The sequence below is a fragment of the Sus scrofa genome, chromosome 12 (assembly GCF_054392235.1).
Source record: "Sus scrofa isolate SSC_HxYL_T2T_F1_AM1 chromosome 12, Sscrofa_HxYL_maternal_Yorkshire_Landrace_v2.0, whole genome shotgun sequence".
NCBI classification, from domain to species: Eukaryota; Metazoa; Chordata; class Mammalia; order Artiodactyla; family Suidae; genus Sus; species Sus scrofa.
In genome coordinates, this window is record NC_139394.1 from 17,689,213 (window position 1) to 17,708,344 (window position 19,132).

Consider the following 19,132-nt stretch of genomic DNA (forward strand, 5'->3'; position numbering starts at 1 on the left):
TGAATTACTACCCAAATTGCTCATTTCTTTTTTTTCTTTTTTGCTTTTTAGGGCCAAACTTGCGGCAACTGCAGGTTCCCAGGCTAGGGGTCAAATCCAAGCCGCACCTGCAAGCTACACCACAGCTCACAGGAACGCTGGATCCTTAACCCACTGAGCAAGGCCAGGGATCGAACCTCAGTCCTTGTAGATACTAGTTGGGTTCGTTACCTCATTACCATTGAGCCACAGTGGGAACTCCCAAATTGCTTTTTTCTAAAACTGGAAGTTTTGTTAGAAGCTGATTTAGACCAAGGTAAGCCTATAAGGAAGTCCTTTCGTAGATGAGACCTACTGTGCAGGACATCTCAGATGATCCTGCTTGGAGAACAGAGGAAATGACCTTAACTGGGGCCAGGGATTTCAGAGTGGACGTGGAGGCTCCCCCATTCAGAATCTGACGCTGACCTTCCGAGCCTTAGTCTGCAAACGCCACACATCGTACAACGTTTCCATTTGAAGTTTACCTTCTCTTTAATGACTTAACAGAAAAAAACTGCATGATGAAATATATTTTCTCCAAATATATATATATTTATATAATATATAATCTTAGTTAACTCAAAGGTATATACATTGTATAATAAATAATATTTATAAAAAGAGACTTTGAATATAAAATCAAAAAGATCAACAACTTCTACAACTTTTTACAAAACTTTGGATACAGCAGGTTGGTAGGAAATTTCTGTTGGATACTATTACCTGACTACTGCGAGAATAATTACAATGCACTCAATGTACTATTATTAAATAATTACTTGTCGTCTACTTGAATACGCCCCAGAAACATGACTTTATCACTTTTAATAGAGATAATACATAGATATGAAAAGACTGCTTTGAACATGTGTATCCATTCTGCAGAAGTCCTTCTCACATAAAGCAAGCATCACCTGGTCGACACGATTTAAAACGCTCCAGTCTCAGGTGAGATGGGGGGCACTTCAGACTCTCTAGAGGGGTGGGCAGTGTATCGTTAGCAGGGCTCCTTGCCAGCAGATTCAAGAGCGCAGGCCCGGCGTCTAGACGATCATCTTGGTGAACCTGCCTGAGCAGGTGGGAAGGTGGCCGGCCTGCTGTCTGGGGTCAGTGTCGGGCTGACCCCAGGGAAGAGGAGAGGGGAGGAAGGCGGCGCGTGCTCCACCCGGGCCCGGCTGCCTCTCTCCTTTCTGATTCTCCTTAAGACAGAGCTGCCGTGTGGACTCAGTCTGTCAGATCTGTCTGCCTCCGCTCTGCTAGCTTCCTCTAGGCCACGGCAGAGGACCCGTGGGGATCAAGGAGAACTCAGCGGAGGGATGCTTCACCCGCAGGAACGAGTGACTGCTCGCCCGCCTCTGAACACCTCGTCCTGATCCTGGTGGCTGCACGAACTGAAGCTCTCCGTGGGCAGGTGAGGCCAGAGGTGTGGGGGCAAGATCTGCACTGGTTTCCTCGCACAGGCCACACAGAAAGGGACGCAGGACGACGCGTCCCGACTGGGAAGGAAACGAACGACTCCTCTTTATCCTCCCCATCTACTGCTCACAAAACAGGAATTTCAAGGACAGCCTGCTACTCTCTCTGACCCTTTGTCTAATTTATCCTAAGTGACCCAGAGTCCAACTGCTCAAGCTGGAGTTTGTTTTTATGCAGGATCTGCAGGTGAGCAGGGCTGGGAGGGACAGAATGGCCCCTTCTAAAGATGCTTCCTTCCTTGGGAAGCCATCTGAGCTGGCGAAAGGGTGTCCCCCCCAACCCCACGTAACCTATTTACAATGTTCACTACCAAAAAAAAAAAAAAAGGACTGCATTCCTGGTGGAAACTGCAGAATGGCAGAGAAAGAGCTGGAGATCTGACTGCAGTTCACAAGAGCCTCTCGTGCAGAACGGGGTTACAGAGAAAATGGGACTGAGAAGAACATACGGCTGCTCTTCAAACAGCTTACCAGGTCGCCCGGAGCTCCGGCTCTTCAAAACTCAAACCGACTCTAACGATTGCCGTGGGCCTCCCTACCACTTTCTCCCAGCTCAACCTATGGCTTTTATCAGAATGTGAAAGTCTATCAGATTTGAATGGGAGTCGGCAGAGAAGAGGAGACGGCAGGGCGCTGCCCCGCTTCCTGACTCCCCGCGCACAGGCATCTCGGGATGGCACCAGACGCAGCGGCTGGGAGACGATCTTGCCCACGCGGATGTCCTTCCCACCAGGCAGAGGCTCATGGCAGCCCAGCCTGTTCTGCTGGAGTAGAAGGTTGGTTGGTTGGGGTTTTTGCCACTTTTATTTTCTTTAACATGTGCAAAGATAAGCCTCGGGTCTGTTCCTATCAGACCCCAGAGAACTAAAAAGAAAGCCCCTTCTTTGAAAACCACACACCATCCCGAGTAGGGTGAGAAACTGAAGATGAGAGAGGGAGGGAGGCCTCCCAGGCAGCAGGCGAGGTGGGTCCAGGTCATTACCACACGTGCATCTGGCAACAGTCCCGTTTCCGTGCCGTCTGATGCTGGGGCTGAGCCCGGCTCGGCCCTGCTCCCCGTAGGACTTCGGTGAATCCGCCCAGCCGCACACGTCACCTGTTCCCAGTGCCCTTGGGAAAGTAAAGAAGAATTAGGAACGTAACGGTTTGCCCAGAGAGACCTCCCACAGGGTGCAAAGGTCGGAGGCTGCTGGCGGACGGCTCGGCATCTCTCCTGAGCTCGGAGGTAACGGGGGTCTCAGGCGGAGCTTCTGTGCGCCCCCTCTACCACTGCGGAAGGACCTGGGAGCTACAGGACATCTACACGCTGGGATCCAGATCCTTCCTCCTCACCTTCTAGCTGGGGCTCCGGCAACCAGAAGCCCCGGAGCAGGTAACCAGCCTGGTCTAGGAACCAACTTGCTCGGAGACGGGGAGAAACCCCGCAAATCTAGGGCCCAGTCCCCCACCACCTGACAGACTCCCAGACACTGCGTTTGTTTCGAGCTGTCCAAACGGAAGAAACTACGTTGAACTATGAATAATTCCTTCTCACGGGAAGCCCGAGGTCTCCGTGTTCATGTATTTCCATCTCCCAAGGGATCTGAAGCCCAAAGAGCTCATTCCCGATTAACTCCCAGCTCCTTGGGGGGCTGACAGGGCCAGAAGCCGACTCTTGCAGGGGGTGAACCAGACTCTGCAAGATCAAGGGGCCACGTCCAAAGTCTCACGGCAAGTTAGCGACGCCTCCCGGGGTCCTCCAGGCCCCCTGCCCCCTCCAGCTGAGTGCGCTCACCGCATCTGAGTAACAAGGAATGAGTCTGGTTCGCGTAAGGTGGGCAATCAGTGGGCAGCCGGAGATACTGGACGAGCAGTGGAAAGAGGTTTTCCCCAGAGAAGCCTGGGCCTCTGGCCCTGCTGTGGCCTAAAGCCGTCTTGACTGGGCTCTCCTGCCCTGAGGGTGTGGAGGGCACATGCCCGGCTCTCTCCCACCCGCACTGTCAAGACAGGTGGCCGAGAAAGGCCAGAGCCGGAGCTCCGTCCCACACGGTCCCTGCCAGCCTCTCTCCACAGTTCCCAGCTTGCCTGCAGGGTGTCTATGCGGACGAAAGGACAGGGAAGGTAACCAGGTCTCGGCCTGGGGCTCCGGACCAGCAGCAAGCCTGGCGGAAGGCGGCTCCTGGAGGTCAGCCCCACGTGGCCTTGGAAAATGCGCTGTCTCCTTGGACCCTGTGCCAAGGCTCCTGTGTGCACGACCTCTCGTCCACACAGCAACCCTGCCAGGGTCACGGTTCCTACCCCCTGTGCACAGATGAGGAAACTGGGGCTCAGAGAGGAACAACAACTGGCCCCAATCAACAAATTTGAGTTTTTGTCAAAAGGGCAGCAGACCGAGACAATTTTCCACTTGCCCCAGGGCAAGGGCTCCAGGGTGTCCCCCCGGGCATGGCATCATCTCCCCTAAGACTGGGGGAAATGCCCTTCTGTCTCAGAAATGGGGAGCAGAAGGCGGACGGAGAACACGGATCTTACAGTCAGCGTCAGGTCACAGGCAGGGGTTTTCTGGACACTGAGGGTCAACCCAGCACTTCTTTCCCACTTGGCAGAAGGCTGCCCGAACCCGGGGGAGGGGAGGTGCCAAAGCCCAGCCGACACCCGGGAGCCCCCTAGAGTCGCTAACAGAGCCGGGGCTGCTACCACTGTGGACTCTGCAGGACCCACATTTGGGGGCTCTCTGGAGGCTGAGGCCTGGGCACAGTGTCCCGTCTGTGCAGTGGGCAGGGCTAGACAAATGCCCTCTGTGCCCTCTCCAGTGTTCACGCTCTGAGACTCTGATTTCCCCACAACCTCCTCTTAGAATGGCCAGAGCTGTGTCCTGCCTGACAGGACACTGTTGCCTCTGGCCAGAGTGGGCACGAGAGGAGGGTGGCACTGTGGCTTGCAAACATTCCTTCCACCTGGCATGACAGTGAGCCTGGGAGTTCTCTCTTACTGACTTTTCCTCCATCGTTTTGAAAAGCAATAAATGAAATTGCCCAAGTGATGACACCATTGCCTTGCACTGTGCCTGCCCTCATGTCATAGCTCTGAGGGCACTGTTCACACTTATTAGTACCATATTCAGACAGGCACTCACATCTGCCAACTCACTTGAACCTCGTAAAAATGCTGCTAGGCTCCCATCATCACCCCTACTTTCCAGCTGGTAAGTGATGGAGCTGGAACCATCTCTGTCCTCCTTCCACCACCCACACTACTATTCGGACACCAAGAAAAGCGGTACCTCCTGCTGTCTTTCAGGACCCTGTAACCTGAGCTACACAGAGGGGCTTCCCAAACAGGCTGAATCTGCCCTCAGCCGAGCTCTCCCTGGCACGTGAGGTTCCTCCGTGCTGCAAAGAAGCCCACCCCACCCGAGTCCCACCCAGCCGGACGAGCATCACCAGCTCTGAGGTGCCCTGCATGGAACTGCATCAGTGGGGTGCCCTCCCGGCTACAGCCCCAGGCGGGCAAGTGCCTCAGTGAACCAAGCACTGTCTCCAGTGTCCTTCCCTTTGCTCCTCAGAGCACCTCAGAGGAGGATGACAGAGGAGGAGAAAATAAGTATTATTTAGGTCACATGGTTGGTAGATGGTGGAAGCTGGACCAGAGCTTGAAATTCTATAGACCAGGCCCGTCTCAGACAGAGAAAGGGGCGCAAGGGGACACAGGCCTTAGACACCCTCCGAGACCAGGACCACCACACGCCCATCTTGACCTGTCCTGGAGACCCATGGACCCAAGGGCCGGGCAACAGTGTCGCCCACACAGGACAACTCTTGGGAACATAATCCGGCAGCCTTTGATCCCTCGCTTACTCAGCACCGTCACTCTGAACCTGACTCCTTCCTCCTCCCCATCACCGTCCATAAACTCGGTGACAGCGCGCCCTGCTCCACCCAAGCTTCAGATCTGCCGGAATATGGGCTTAGACACCGCTTTCCCCACCCACCTCCTACACCTCGGAGGTGTGGGAGTTACGCCTGTGCAAAAACCTGCCCTCTGAGTTCAAGGTGCATGCAAAAGGACTCTGCCCCAGGGGTACAGGAGACTTTCTGGCCTGCTGGTTCAAATATTTTACCCCCCTCACTTTACAGTAAGAAACCAGAGGCCCAGAGAAGTGAAAGGACAGGAAGTTAAGAGCAAAGTTGGGACCAGAAGTCAGGCACCCCAGCTTCCACCTCCACAGTCCCTCCTCTGGCTCGGCAGATGCGCAATATGGGCAGCGAGTGGCCGTGCGAAAAGCTGACCTGGCCTATGATTTACTAACTTACACATGAACTTAAACAACTGCTTGCAGCCTCGCGTGCACACACTTGGTTACTATCATCTGTGCTTTGTGTAATCCACCAAGCCACAGCCCAAGGACCATTCGCACCGAAGCTTGGGAAATCCTGGCAACCAACCTCGGCTGTGGAAACGTGTGTGTCTTGGCTCACTCCGAAACAGACAGGGTCATCCAGAAAAGGAGGCAGCAACCCCAGTTCCCTGCACCGAGGCCCCCTAACCTCCCTGCCCAGCCGGCCTACCTGGCTCCCTACTTGCAGGTGTGCACATCGTAGATGCGGATACACTCCTGGCAGCTCACGTAGCAGCACCAGTGGAAGATGCAGTGGCATTTTTCCTTCCGCTTCTCCGTCCTTGTGTTGTGGCCACGGCCGCAGCAGAGCAGGTCACAGCCATCGATGCCGTGGGAGGTGACATTGCAAGTCCGGTCCCTGGTGCCAAAGGAGCCCGTCTCCGGGTTGGGCTCACAAAAGTTGGGGGAGTTCTCGTAGTAGACCAGGTCCCTCTCGGTGGGTGGCTTGAAGAGCGCGTACTTGGCGCGGAGGGTCTCCACCCAGCCGCGGGACTCACGGTGCTTCTCCACCACCATCTCCGAGGCACTGTCGTACTTGTCCTTAAGGAAGTCGCCGATGGCACGGAAGTCGGGCTGGGCCCACCAGCAGGTCTTGACCTCGCAACTGCCCGACAGCCCATGGCACTTGCACTTGAGGTGCATGTGGTCCAGGATGGTCTGGGAAGAGGAGGCGCAGCTGGTTCCCCAGACTGACCCCCACCTGGGAGCACGCCCAGGCCCTCCCAATGCTGCCTGCACCCACCTCCATCCCTGAAGCCTTCTCTATTCCTACTCTACGCCTGGGTGAAAACCAAAGGGGGGCTGAGGCTCGGACCAGAAGAATGGTGCCCGTTGTCTCCCTCCCCTTCACCCCAAGAACTGGCAGTGGGGACTGACAGAAATTACATCCGTGTCTCCCATGCTTCCCATCTCAGGAAATAAGGATTGTTATTTCCAGCTAACAGGTGGGAAACTGAGGCTGGGAGCTTTAAGTGACTCGCCCAAGGTCTAACCACCATAGGAAGGTACGGAGGCTGCACTCAAAGCCAGGCCCATGAGTCTCAGAGCCCTATGGGCAGCTGAAGTGCACAGCATGGGCTGGCTGCCACCCGATCCATGGGGCCGCCACACTCGTGGACGGATGCATCCCCAGGGCAGAGGTGCAGGTGGGGACCGGGAACAGTCCACAGAGGAAGGAAGGACGGGGGAAGAGAGGGGGGACCGGGAAAGCACAAGGGCCATGGGCAGAGGCAGAGTGGAGCAGGCACAGGGTCTGGGAAGGAGTCTTGGGCAGGGTTGGGGTGAGGGCGGCCGCAGCTCACCGTGCGGCCAGCCTCGTTGTTGTGCTTGTTCATGGCCGAGCGCGCATCCGGCCTATTCTCACGTGCGTCTGCGAACTCCCGGGACACAAGCACCCCGAAGTCGGCATCCTCGCTGCAGCCGCCCCACTTCCAGCCCTCGCCGGGCGGCCCCTTATGATGCGAATCACAGCCACAGATGGTGGAGGTGCCCTCCGCACAGGATCGCGTGACAGCAAAGGCCACACCAGCAGAGGCGATGGCGTGCACGAAGGCCGATTCGCGGGTGGCTGCGGGGAGGGCGTGGGGAGGCACTGCTCAGACCAGGTCCCAGAGCGGGGCCACCATGCCTTGACTTCTCCCCCAGCTGGGAAGAAGGGCTTGTCAGCCCTGAGGGAAATGAAAGGAACCGAGGTACCTTTCCCTCTTTGGCTGGCCCAGCCCCTAGTGGGTATCCCCACTTTACAGGTGAGCAAACTGAGGCTCAGAGCCACTAACCAACTAACCCAGGGCTTTAACAGCTGGCAGAGCACAGCCAGTCAGAAACAGGGGTAGAAAGACAGCTCGGGCAGGTTGCTGCAGAGATGAGGTGGCCCTGATCTGTCGTCCTGGCCCCAGGCCCCTCCGCCCTCTGCTTTCCCAAACTGGAGAATCCAGCACTCCTGATCTCTCGGGACCTCAGGATCTCGCAAAGACCTCCCTGGTCTTTGAGGAGGGAGGCCAGGAATCCCTCAGCCTACACCTACCCAAGCCCACCCATTCCCCACCTGGAAGCACTTGGACAGACTCTTTTTCTGAGCCTCAGTTACCCTCTTTGTAAACTGGTACAACTTCCCTCTGCCACCAGAGTTCCCCGAGTAGGCGTCTCAGCCTCCCTCTTATTCTGTCCTCCACCCAGACAAAGCCAAGGTTTTGGAGGGAGGATGGAGGGACAGGAGGCACCTCCCCACTGCTTCCGCCCCAGGGTCCAGCAAAGGAAAAGGTTCTCAGGGTGTCCCCCCAACCTCTTCATAATGATAACCACCTTGGAGTGCTGGGTCCACACCGGATTCTGCCCTTCGTGAGCTTTATCCCATTTAACCCTCTTACCCCTATGAGGAAGAAAGGCAGGCCCGTATTGCAGATATAGCCATTGATGACCTGGGAGACAAAGGCCTGAAAGACCTACAGACCAACCTCTCTCTCCTGACGGGTGAGGAACCCAGAGCAGGAAGTGACCTGCCCAAGGCCGCGCAGGTAGCCAAACACCGAGCTGCCGGCCTGGCTGCCTCCTTGCCTGGACTCTGGCTCTGGTCCTGGGCGCTCAAGGAGATGGCAGCCCGGCAGCCTGGTAACCCCTCGTAGCCACCGCCGCCTCTTTAGAGGCCCCAGGGCCCTCATGGACCACCGGCAGAGGGTCCGACCCCCTTCCCGGGCAGGCTGGAGGCGAGTGGGAGCGGCCCCGCCAGGGCTCTGGACCTGACTGCGACGGGGGCGGCGGCCGAGGCCCGAGCCGCTGCGCCCCGGCTCCGACCCCGGCCTGGGCGGCCCCACCCCTGAGCGCCCGGGAGCAGGGGTCGCCCAGGGCGAGGGCCTCACTTCCGGCCGGCCGGTCGGCCGGCGGCCTCTCGCGGCGGCAGCGGCGGCGGCGGCGCCCGGGTCCCGGCCGCGCTCGGTTCCCAGCCCCGGGGACGCGGGGGCGGCGGGGGCGGGGCGGGGATTAGCCTGGGAGCGGCGCTGACAGCCCCGCTGTGCCGGTCCCCGTCCGGCGGGGCCCGCTGGGCCGCTCAATCCGCCTTTGTTCGCGCGGTGTCACACCGCATTACCCGCATAATGCGGCCGCCGGGCCCGGGCCGCCGGGCCGGCCGCCACCGCGTAGCAACGGGCGGCTCCCGCGGCCGGGCCGCGCCCCCGGCCCCGGCGCCGGCCCGCGAAATCCCCATTGAAGCGGCGCCCCCCGCCCCCGCGCCGCGCCGAATGGCCAGAGGGCGTGTGAATGGCGCGGCGGCCGCAGCGGGCGCGGGGCCGGGCTGCGCGGTGGGGGGCGGCGCTCGGGCCCCTTTCAAGCAGCCTAAGCCCCTCCGGGCCGCCCACCCCCACCCCGCCCGGGACCGCGATCCCCAGCGGCCCGCACCCCGCCGCCGTCTCGGCCTCTCGCCTTCCGGCCGCCGACCCCCGTGCCCCCCGCGCCCAGGCTCCGGGCGGCTAAGCCCTTGGGGAGTCGGTCCCCGGGGTCCGCTGAAGATACGCGCCCCGGAACAGACCACCTCCCTGCCACCCGGGGTCTCACAGCCGTGGGCAGAGGTCTACGCCGGTGGCCCGCACAGCGGGGGTGCGGGACTCGCCAAGGGGGGAGCCTAAAGCAGAGTTCACACCTGGCCCCTGGGGCAAGCGGGCAGGCCTTCCTCCCAGAGACCAATTAGCTTCCCTGAAATTCCCAGTGTCTCTGACATCTGACGCCCTCCTTCCCCAACACGAAACTACCCTCTTGCAATTTCGAGATGAAGGCACGTCGTAGAACCTACAACGGTGATTTAAAACATTAAACACAGACGTGAAGGGATAATAAGCTCGGAGACCCGGTTTGAATTCACAGGCTAACGTCCGGCGGGTCAGAGCAATCAGGTGTCTTGCTTTGGGGAGCGCGTCTAGACGCCAGGCTGTTTGATTAAGCACTACCTGGCCGGAGGTGGGGCACCGGAAGGCGGTGAGACTGACAAGCTGGCAAGATCAGGTTTGAAATGCAAACCACCCCGCCACTTGGCCCCAATTAGAGGCCAAACCTTTTATGTAAACAGGGAATAATTAGCTTTGGCAATAGAAGCGTAAACAGAATCATCATCCATTGATTTGCTAATTGCCCTACTGTCCCATGACAATAGCCTGTAGGTGCGGCTACCTGAGGCACAGACAGGGGGGACAGCAGGCAAAAATGGGGCGTCGGCTTTCCCCAACGCTTTCCTCCACACTCCCTGCCAACCCTTCCCCAGGTCCAGCTGGCTCTCAGATCTTCTTTCCAGCTGTAAATGCAGCTCTTCTGAAAGGAGGGCGGACCAAGCTCATGCCTTTGGGTGCCAAAGCCCTGGTGGTGGCCAGGAGGGTTTGAGTTGCTGCAGAAAACGAATAGTAGCTCCTGGGAGGCCAGCTAAGATCATTATATTCCTAGACAGTGCAATTGCTCAAAGAGTTGCGCTTCTTCAGCCTAGAACTCCCCAGCCCCAAAGTCCACTTCTTGGGAGTAGTCACACACACCCCCAATCCCTCTCTCCTTAGTGCCTTCCTATTCAAAGTCAGGTTATGTGAATCCCATTCATTTGAGACAGCCAGTGAGACTCCCATGTTGCAAGATTATCTGGCCAGCACGCCCTCTAGCCCCACCACAATCCATGGACATATCCAGCTTGCAGAGGCATGGGAACCAGCAGGAACATCTCACCAAAGCACCTGGAGGTAATGCAATACTACCGGCACTAGACAGCCCCCTCGGCTCCAGAATTTTCTGTATGGGAAGGACCTAGGGGTAGCAAAGTTCTCACCCCACCCCAAAGCTAGATTTGTAGAGCACTTAACACTGGAAAAATATCACAAAAGTCCACATCAAAGCCTGGGGCCACCACTGTGCCAGCAGAAGGGAAGGCTGGTTGCAGCCTCCTAGCCTGCCCCAGGATTTCAGGATCCCAAGGCTCCCTATTCCCCAGCAGCACCTGGTAAGGTGTGGCAACCACGAGACGGCCTGTCAGGACACAGGCCCAGAGTGACATGGCCTACTTCCTGTGAAGGCCACAGGTCATGACCCACTTCATCATCCTCCCCCCTGGGGGCCTGGGCTCAGGGCTGAGGCACCCTGATCTGGAAGAGTGACTACATATCCTGATGCTGTCCCCCAACTCAGCCCCTCCTCCACCTCCTGCCCAGTCCAGAGACAGTACCTTTGTCAAGAACGGGCCCGAAGATGGCGAGGCTGTCATCAATGGTGGTGCAGTTCCAGCGGCGGCCCCGGAACTGGTGCTGGCACTCCTGGATGCCCAACTTCACACCTTCAGCCACACTGGGCATGATTTCAATGTAATTTCGGCAGAAGCGCAGTTGCTTGGGGACCAGGCCTGGGATGGAGCCGCAGAGCAGAGGCTGTGAGCCCAGGGATGTGTACTGCTGGCCCAGGGCCAGGGACCTGTGGGGAGACAGAGGGCAGTGGCACTGCAGGCACAAAGCATCATTTCTTCCCCATAAGCACTCGAGGTAGGTGGAGCCACAGAGCACCTATGAGCCCTGAGAAACCTGGCACCTGAATGTGTTGCCCTTGACCTTGGGTATACATTGTCTCTTGAAGGGCAGAGCTCTGATCCAGGCAGTCAGCCCTCTGCCCCAGCTTGCAGGGGCATGGGGACCAGCAGAAACCTCTCATGGGAGCCCTTGGGGGTGACCCAACACTATGCAAAGAACCCTGGATGGAAAGAGAGTATTAGGGACCCAGTTCAAGTCCCTCCCAGGCTCTGGGCCCCTTTCCCTGATGGGGAGGGGTCAGGCTGGGAGTTCAGGTTTCTAGGGCCACATGGAGACTTCTGATGATCTACTGGAAGGAAACAAAGTCTACAGAGAGGAAGATGGCGGAAGCTGGCTTGACCCCCATCACATCTCAGAGAAAGCGGCAAGCAGAGAAGCCTCAGTCCCAGCAGGGAGTGTGCACATGCATGTGTGCATGCATTCACACCCATGTGCATACACACACTGTCACCTAGGCAATGCCCCTCAGCCTCTTTCCTGGGATGATACCTGGCCAGCCCGGTGCCTCCCAGGGTCTCTCCAGTTCCTCTCTCCTTTGTTCACCAGGGCCTCCTTGACCATCTCTGCAGAGCCCTAGACAATTCTGGGGCGCCATCTCTTTTCTCCCCTCTTTCTTGGCTTTAAGAAAGTTTAGCTCAGGGTCAGGAGGAGTGTACTTCCCCTACACAACACTATGTGAGCTTGGTTGAATCTCATCACACTTCTGTCCCTAATTTTTCAATCAATATTCTATCAACCTCTCAGGTTTTACTAAGTTCCCTGGTGGTCTAGTGGTTAGGATCTGGTGCTTTCAATCACTGGCCTGGGAACTGATACCCCACATCAAACTGCTTCATGCTCCAGCAAAGGAAGAAAAAAAAAAAAGAGTCAACAGAGAAAAGATCTTAGAGGAGCCAGAGGAGGAGGAGCAAGTGTTTAAAATACTAGAAAACCGGGAGTTCCTATGGTGGCTCAATCATAACAAACCTGACTACCATCCATGAGGATGCAGGTTTGATCCCAGGCCTCAGTGGGTTAAGGATCCGGCGTTGCCATGAGCTGTGGTGTAGGTCACAGACGAGGCTCGGATCTGATGTTGCTGTGGCTGTGTCGTAGGCCAGCAGCTGTAGCTCCAATTCGACCCCTAGTATGGGAACCTCTATATGCCGCGGGAGAAGACCTAAAAAGCAAAAAAAAAAAAAAAAGAAAGAAATACTAGAGAACCATTCTCTCCCCCAGACATGAACAGCAGGACTGACATTTTTACAACAGAAGCTGAGAAAATGATCTGTGAGTCTCCGTAGACTTCAAGACCAATTGCAATCAGCCCTGTGATCAGGGCCAGAGTGAACTGGAAGGAGGGAGGCATCAGGGCCCAGCTCCTCTCTCTCTATACTGCACTGACCAAGGCTCTGGGCTGACAGTGGTGTCCGCCAAGTCCCCCATGCAAAGTGATGACAAAAGCTCTGGGAAAAAGGGTCCAGAAGATCTCAGGGGCCAACGGGAAAAAAAGCACACAAAAGTTTTTTGAATGAAACACAGGGAGGATCCAACTATCTGCTATGTGTGGATGACGGGCACGGTGGAGGGCCGTGGTGCCCCCACCTGGGGCTGTCTCTGGGCCCTGTTGTCAGAGGGAGAGGCGGGCCCTCATCTTCCCACTAGGGAACCAGGTCTAGGAGTTGGGATGGTAACATTTATGAGACATTTCCAGATCTTGAGCACTGAGCCCTTTTGAAGAGAAAGAAGGGCAACCTGCAGGCCTGACTTCCCCCTGCGAATGGCCAATTCCTGAATTCCTCTGTGCCCCACACCGGGCTGAGCCTCTTCTTTGGGTTTACTTCATTTAATCCTTATAACAGCCCTATGACCTAGAAGGATCGGTTAAAGCAGCCCCATTTCTCATGGATAAGCCTTATAGGTTGAGTGACCAGCTCAGACCACAGAGCTACTAAGGAGCTGCTCATTGGAACCTGGTCATCGGACTCCGGAACACATGAGGCAAACTACGTACCACGCCCCCACCCCCCACCCCCGCTGCCCCGGGCTGCTCCATGGCACATGGAATTCCCAGGCCAGGGGTCAGAGTAGCAATGCCAGACCCTTAACCCAGGGTGCCTGGCCAGGGATCGAACCTGCCCTGGTGCTGCAGAGACACCACCGATCCTGGTGCGCCACAGCAGGAACTCCAGCACTCTGTCTTCTGGGCAGTGCCTGTCTGGGTCCTAAGGGGTGGGAGTGACTGCAGGCCTGACTAGTCTGCACCCTGGGCTTCAACACTGAAATCACGCCTAAGTGACGGAGCAGCCCAGAGGCCCCCAGTGGACACCACGACACACACGGCATCTGACAGGGCCTTGCAGGGCCCTCATCTTCCCACTAGGGAACCAGGTCTAGGAGTTGGGATGGTAACATTTATGAGACATTTCCAGATCCTGAGCACTGAGCCCTTTTGAAGAGAAAGAAGGGCAACCTGCAGCCCTGCTTAGAGGTATAAAGTGGTTATCATCATGATGATAATGATCAGCAAATACCTCTCTTTTGCGATGGGCTGGGCCACTTCTGAGAGTTCATGTCTCTTCCCTTATGGAAACCTCAGAGCAAGACTGTCAAGTGGGAACTTCAGCATCGCTGTCATCATCCCATTTCACAGAAAAGGAAACTGAGACCAGGGAGTAAAGGGAACTGCCCGGGTCTGCGCAGTGTCAGAGCTGAGCCTCCCCTCCCAGCCCAGGCGGCCTCTCCACATGCTCTTACCCAGCACCTGCAGCCCTGCACTGCCCTGCCCTGCGGAGGGCAGCCTGAGCCAGGGCTCCATGCAGACGACTCAGCACCAGGCCGTCCTGAGAGGAGCGCTGGGGAGCGAGGCCCCTTGGAAGGGGGCCAGGCCCATCCCGCTCCCTCCTCTGCCGTGTGAGACCCAAAGCCCCCTATGCAGACAGCTGGGGAGGAGAGCCGGGGCCCGATGGAGGACGCTGCCACCCCAGGGCCCCACCTGGGTTTGGCCCTGAGTGTGGGGCCATGAGGCCCCCTCTAAAGGAATATGTTGAGTCTTTGCCTCTTTCTCAAACCCTGGCCTGTTCCCTGACTATCCCAGAGCAGTAGGGGGAGACCTAGCCACCAGTGCCCAGTCGCAGTGTCCCTCCGCTTTGGCTAGAGCCCTCCGGTCTCCCCACCGCAGATGCCTCTGTCCACGTGGCCCCAGAGGTGCAGACTGCAGTGCCCACGCTCTCCTTCGGCCTGGCCTCCTGGCCCCACTGCAAACTCTAACGGGGCAGACCTGTCTCACCGTCACCTCTGGCACCAGGGGGCCCTGTCCCATGTTGTCCTCCATTGACTGGTCTGCTCACCAACCACGCCAGGGCCCCAAAGCTCCAGCCTCCCTCTGCCCAGAGGAATGGAAGTAGGGCCTGAGGGGCACTCAAGGACCCTTCCTTTACCCCCCTCTCCCACCCCCACTCCTCCCCTCCTTCTTCACCTTCTCCCAGCTTTTGCCTGACACCTGTCCACACCTCCGCAGGCCTGGGCACCCTCAAGCTAAGCTGGACCAGACGAGCCTACAAGAGGTGCCTTTAGAGGGCACAAAACCCATTATACAGATGAAAAAGCAGAGGCCCACAGTGAGAAGTGGCTTGACAGCTGGATCAAGAGAACCAGAGAGCCACTGCCTCTTCATATCCACTCAGTGAGGCCACAGCTTGTCCCAGCCCTCCCAGGGGCTCCCTGCTCACTGATTTCAGCAATCCCCCCACCCCAGGGGGTCCCAGGCGGGCCTGCCCAGCCCAGCAGAATGCCCAAGGTCTTGGCATTGGCTGGCAGGGCTCGGCTGCCTGCGAAGGCCAGAGCTGCTCCCAACAGGGAGATGCCATGCTCCCCTGCTCTCCCCTGACGGGCACCAAGCCCTCGATGGTTGAATCCTTCCTCCTGGACGGCTGCAACCTCTCCTCTGACCCAGCAGATTGCTTCTTTCCTCTTTCATCCAGCACTTAGCAATGATGACAACCGTTTACTTAGCACTTACTTAGCACAACCGTTTACTTGGCACTCCACAGACATCGTGTCATTTAATCCTGAATGACGGCTCTGGGAGGTGAGTGCTGTTATGCCTCACAGACAAGGAAACTGAGGCAGAGGTACTGGGCAACTTACACAAGGAAGCAGCCAAGCCAGAGTCAAACCATAGGTTTTGTCTGACTCCAGAAGTGATGTCCTCCAAGAAGCCCCAGCCTCAGAGATGATGAGTTAGTTCTTTTTCCTCCTCCCACCAAGCCCTGCCTCCTTCCTGATGTCCAGGTCCAACCCTGGACTTGGGGAGCACCCAGGAGCCAGGCTGCCTGCGTTCAAATCCAGCTCTGCTGTTTCCAAGCTGCTGATCTCGAGTAGTTTACTTCACCTCTCATGCCTGTTTCTTCATCTATAAAACACATATGAGGAGTTTCCATTGTGGTGCAGCGGAAACCAATCTGACTAGGAACCATGAGGTTGCAGGTTTAATCGCTCAGTGCGTTAAGGATCCGGCATTGCCATGAGCTGTGTTGTAGGTGGCAGGCTTGGCTCTGATCTGGCGTTGCTGTAGCTGTGGTGTAGGCTGGCAGCTGTAGCTCCCATTCAACCCCTAGCCTGGGAACCTCCATATGCCGCAGGAGCGGCCCTAAAAAGCAAAAAATAAAAATAAAAAACATGATGGGAGGGATAAAGGATACAAAGCTCCCAGAACATAGGAAGCCCGCAAGTCATGGTGGTCGTGGTGGTTACCGCGTATCTTGGGGCTGTCCCCAGACTTTCTGCCAGGTCATCAGCCTCATTCCTCAGCCCTCCCATCCCTGACTTGACGAAACACATCAGAATTTCCAGAGCCCCTTCCCATCCATCACTGGAAAGGATGCCCTGGATCAGGGCAAAGCTGGCCCCTTCCCTGGCAGCTCAATCCACAGACATTTGTGACCTGGCCAAGTGTTAAAGGGAAGCCAAAGGCAGAGGGACATTTCCAGGATGCTCCATTGGAGGGTTTGGGCTCAGATTCAGACATCCTGATGAGAATCAGCAAGGGCCTCTGGGGAGGCGGGTTTAGGTCTACGGGCTGGTATCAGGGCTAATGAGGCCGTGGCCATGGGTTGATTTCTCCAGGATGGCTGCCCTCCCTAAACATGCCCTGCCACCCTGACCCTGAGCCCCCAGCCACACATGCTCTTGTCAGAAATTCCACCACCACAGATGCGTTACCTTGACTCACAGCTCCTTGTCCCCATTACTGAAGTGCAAGTTCCCCTGGAGGAGGTCACACAGAAAGCCTCATTCTCCTTAATTCTTTGTACCAAAGCGTGAGTGGCCTTGAGTAGATTTGTTCAGCCTGCTGGATGACTAGCAGCCTGGCTGTTTCACATCTCCAGGCTTCTGCACAGGCCGGGCCCTCTCTCAGGGGGCCTTTCCACTGCCCAAGCCCCTGGTAAACATCTTATCCTCCTTCGACCTCTGATACCCAGTCGCCTGCATTCTGAAGACTTTTGTGGGCTCCCAGACTTCTCCCCGGGTTTTTCCTCTACCATATTCAAACCTTATCTCAAAGGGCTGAGCTGACTTGTTTTCTAATTCCATCTGGCCGTCCTAGTGTGAGTTCCCTACACTCACACACAAACACACACACACACACAGCTTAACAAAGGGCAAGGCTATGACATGTCCTTGCTGATTCTCTAGCGAAGGAATGAGAGAACAACTCCTTCCCTGAAGGGCCAGGCTGATGCCCCCCATCTTACAGCCCCACTCCCCAGGCCTCCAGGCATCCGGAGGTTCCACCTACACACAGGACAAGACTCCTCAGTTCCGCTGAGGAAGTTCCTACGTTTAGGACCTGAGACAATAACTAGGCTCCCAAGGGAGGTAGGGACCCGCCTGGCACCAGCAGCTGGTGAGGGGGAGGGCGGGGGGCACTGCCAGGTCTTCCCAGCTGGGCAGGCGCTATTTATACCCAGCTCCTGGCCCTGCCTGGCCCAAGGGCCCTGCCACCCTCCCCTAAGGACAGCTCATCCTCCACCCCAACCACCCACCACCCAGCTGAGCTGAGGACAGACACAGCCAGCCAGACTGATGGGCGGCAGGTGCCAATAAGCAGCAGGCTGCTCACGAGGCCTTGCTGTTGACCTCTCAGGATGAAATGCCCTCTCCAAACAGGCAAGGCCTAAATGCTCTGCAGTCTCATCAGACTCCCACCTCCACCAAGCTATTCACTTCTACCTGTGGCACCTTCTGTCTCCAGAGGGCTGGAGGTGGGCCTGCATGACGAGCACAGAGCAGGGATGGAATGGGGTTTTTCTGGCCTCACCTGTGGCATATGGAAGTTCACTGGGCCAGGGATCAAACCCTCAGTACAGTTGCAACCTGTACCACAGCTGCAGCAACCCCAGATCCCTAATCTACTGTGCCACATGGGAACTTTTCTTTTTATGGCTGCAAGTGTGGCAAAGGGAAGCTCCTAGGCTAGGGGTTGAATCAGAGCTTCACCCGAGGTCCAGACCACAGCCACAGCAACACCAGACCCAAGCTGCATCTGTGACTTACCCTGTAGCTTGCAGCAATGCCAGATCCTTAACCCACTGAGGGAGACCAGGGATCCAACCCACATCCTCACAGAGACCATGCCAGGTTCTTAACTCACTGAGCCACAATGGGAACTCCCACACGGGAACTTCTGTTAGTTTTTTTCCCAAATATACACCCCCCCCATACATACGACAAATTAACAGAGGGACTGTTCTTCAAAAAGCTAATCACAGACTCATCATCACGACCCAGCAACCCCACTGTAGATACAGACTCAAGAGAACAGAAAGCAGAGACTCAACCAGATACCTGTACACCGATGTTCACCGCAGCACCATCCCAAATAGCCAAAAGGTGGAAACGACCCGATGTCCACGAGCAGATGGATGGATAACAAAACGTGGTGAATCCATACAAGGGAATATTACTCAGCCACAAAAGGAATAATGCTCTGATACATGCTACAACATGGCTGCACCTTGACAACATTATGCTAAGTGAAATAAGCCAGACACAGAAAGACAGATCTAGTATAACTCTACTTACATGAGGTACCAAGAATAAGCAAATTCATAGTGACAGGAGTTCCCGTTGTGGCTCAGTGGTTCACGAATCCGACTAGGAACCATGAGGTTGCGGGTTCGATCCCTGGCCTCGCTCAGTAGGTTAACGATCTGGCGTTGCCGTGAGCTGTGGTGTAGGTCACAGACGCGGCTTGGATCTCACGTTGCTGTGGCTCTGGCGTAAGCCGGCGCTACAGCTCCGATTAGACCCCTAGCCTGGGAACTTCCATATGCCATGGGAGCGGCCCAAGAAAATGGCAAAAAGACCAAAAAATAAAATAAAATTCATAGTGATGGAAAGTAGATTAGAGGTAGTAAGGGGCCAGGAGGGGAAGTTATAGCTTAATGAGTATAGTTTCTGTTTGGAAGGATGAAAAGTTCTGCAAACAGTGGTGATGGCTGGACAACACTGCAAATCTACTTGATGCCACTGAACTATACACTTATTAAAAATGGATAAGTTGGGGGGAAGAAAAGAGGCAAGGTCCTAGAGGCCCGCTTCTCAAGCCTCTTCCTGCCAGCTGCACCTATGGCCTCTCTGCCGAAGGCACTATGAGAGCTCTATCCTTCCGTCTCTAATGGGGAGACTGAGGTCTGGAGAGGTTTGTTATTTTCCCAAGTCGCACAGGATGGGGC

General features: G+C 56.4%; 1 protein-coding gene across 4 annotated transcripts in view; it reads right to left on the reverse strand.

Annotated features, from left to right (window-relative positions):
• Positions 1-686: 686 nt before the first annotated feature.
• Positions 687-19,132, reverse strand: part of LOC102167870 (proto-oncogene Wnt-3) — a 139,044-nt gene continuing 120,598 nt past the window's right edge. For all 4 annotated transcript variants that reach the window (XM_084984205.1, XM_084984206.1, XM_013980865.3 and 1 more), the window contains 4 exons: positions 11,060-11,301; positions 7,176-7,441; positions 6,044-6,531; positions 687-2,606 (listed from right to left, as the gene is read on the reverse strand). In XM_084984205.1, the coding sequence (XP_084840331.1) occupies positions 6,052-6,531; positions 7,176-7,441; positions 11,060-11,186 (873 nt within the window). In that variant the 5' untranslated portion in view covers positions 11,187-11,301 and the 3' untranslated portion in view covers positions 687-2,606; positions 6,044-6,051. The remainder of the gene's footprint in view (positions 2,607-6,043; positions 6,532-7,175; positions 7,442-11,059; positions 11,302-19,132) is intronic.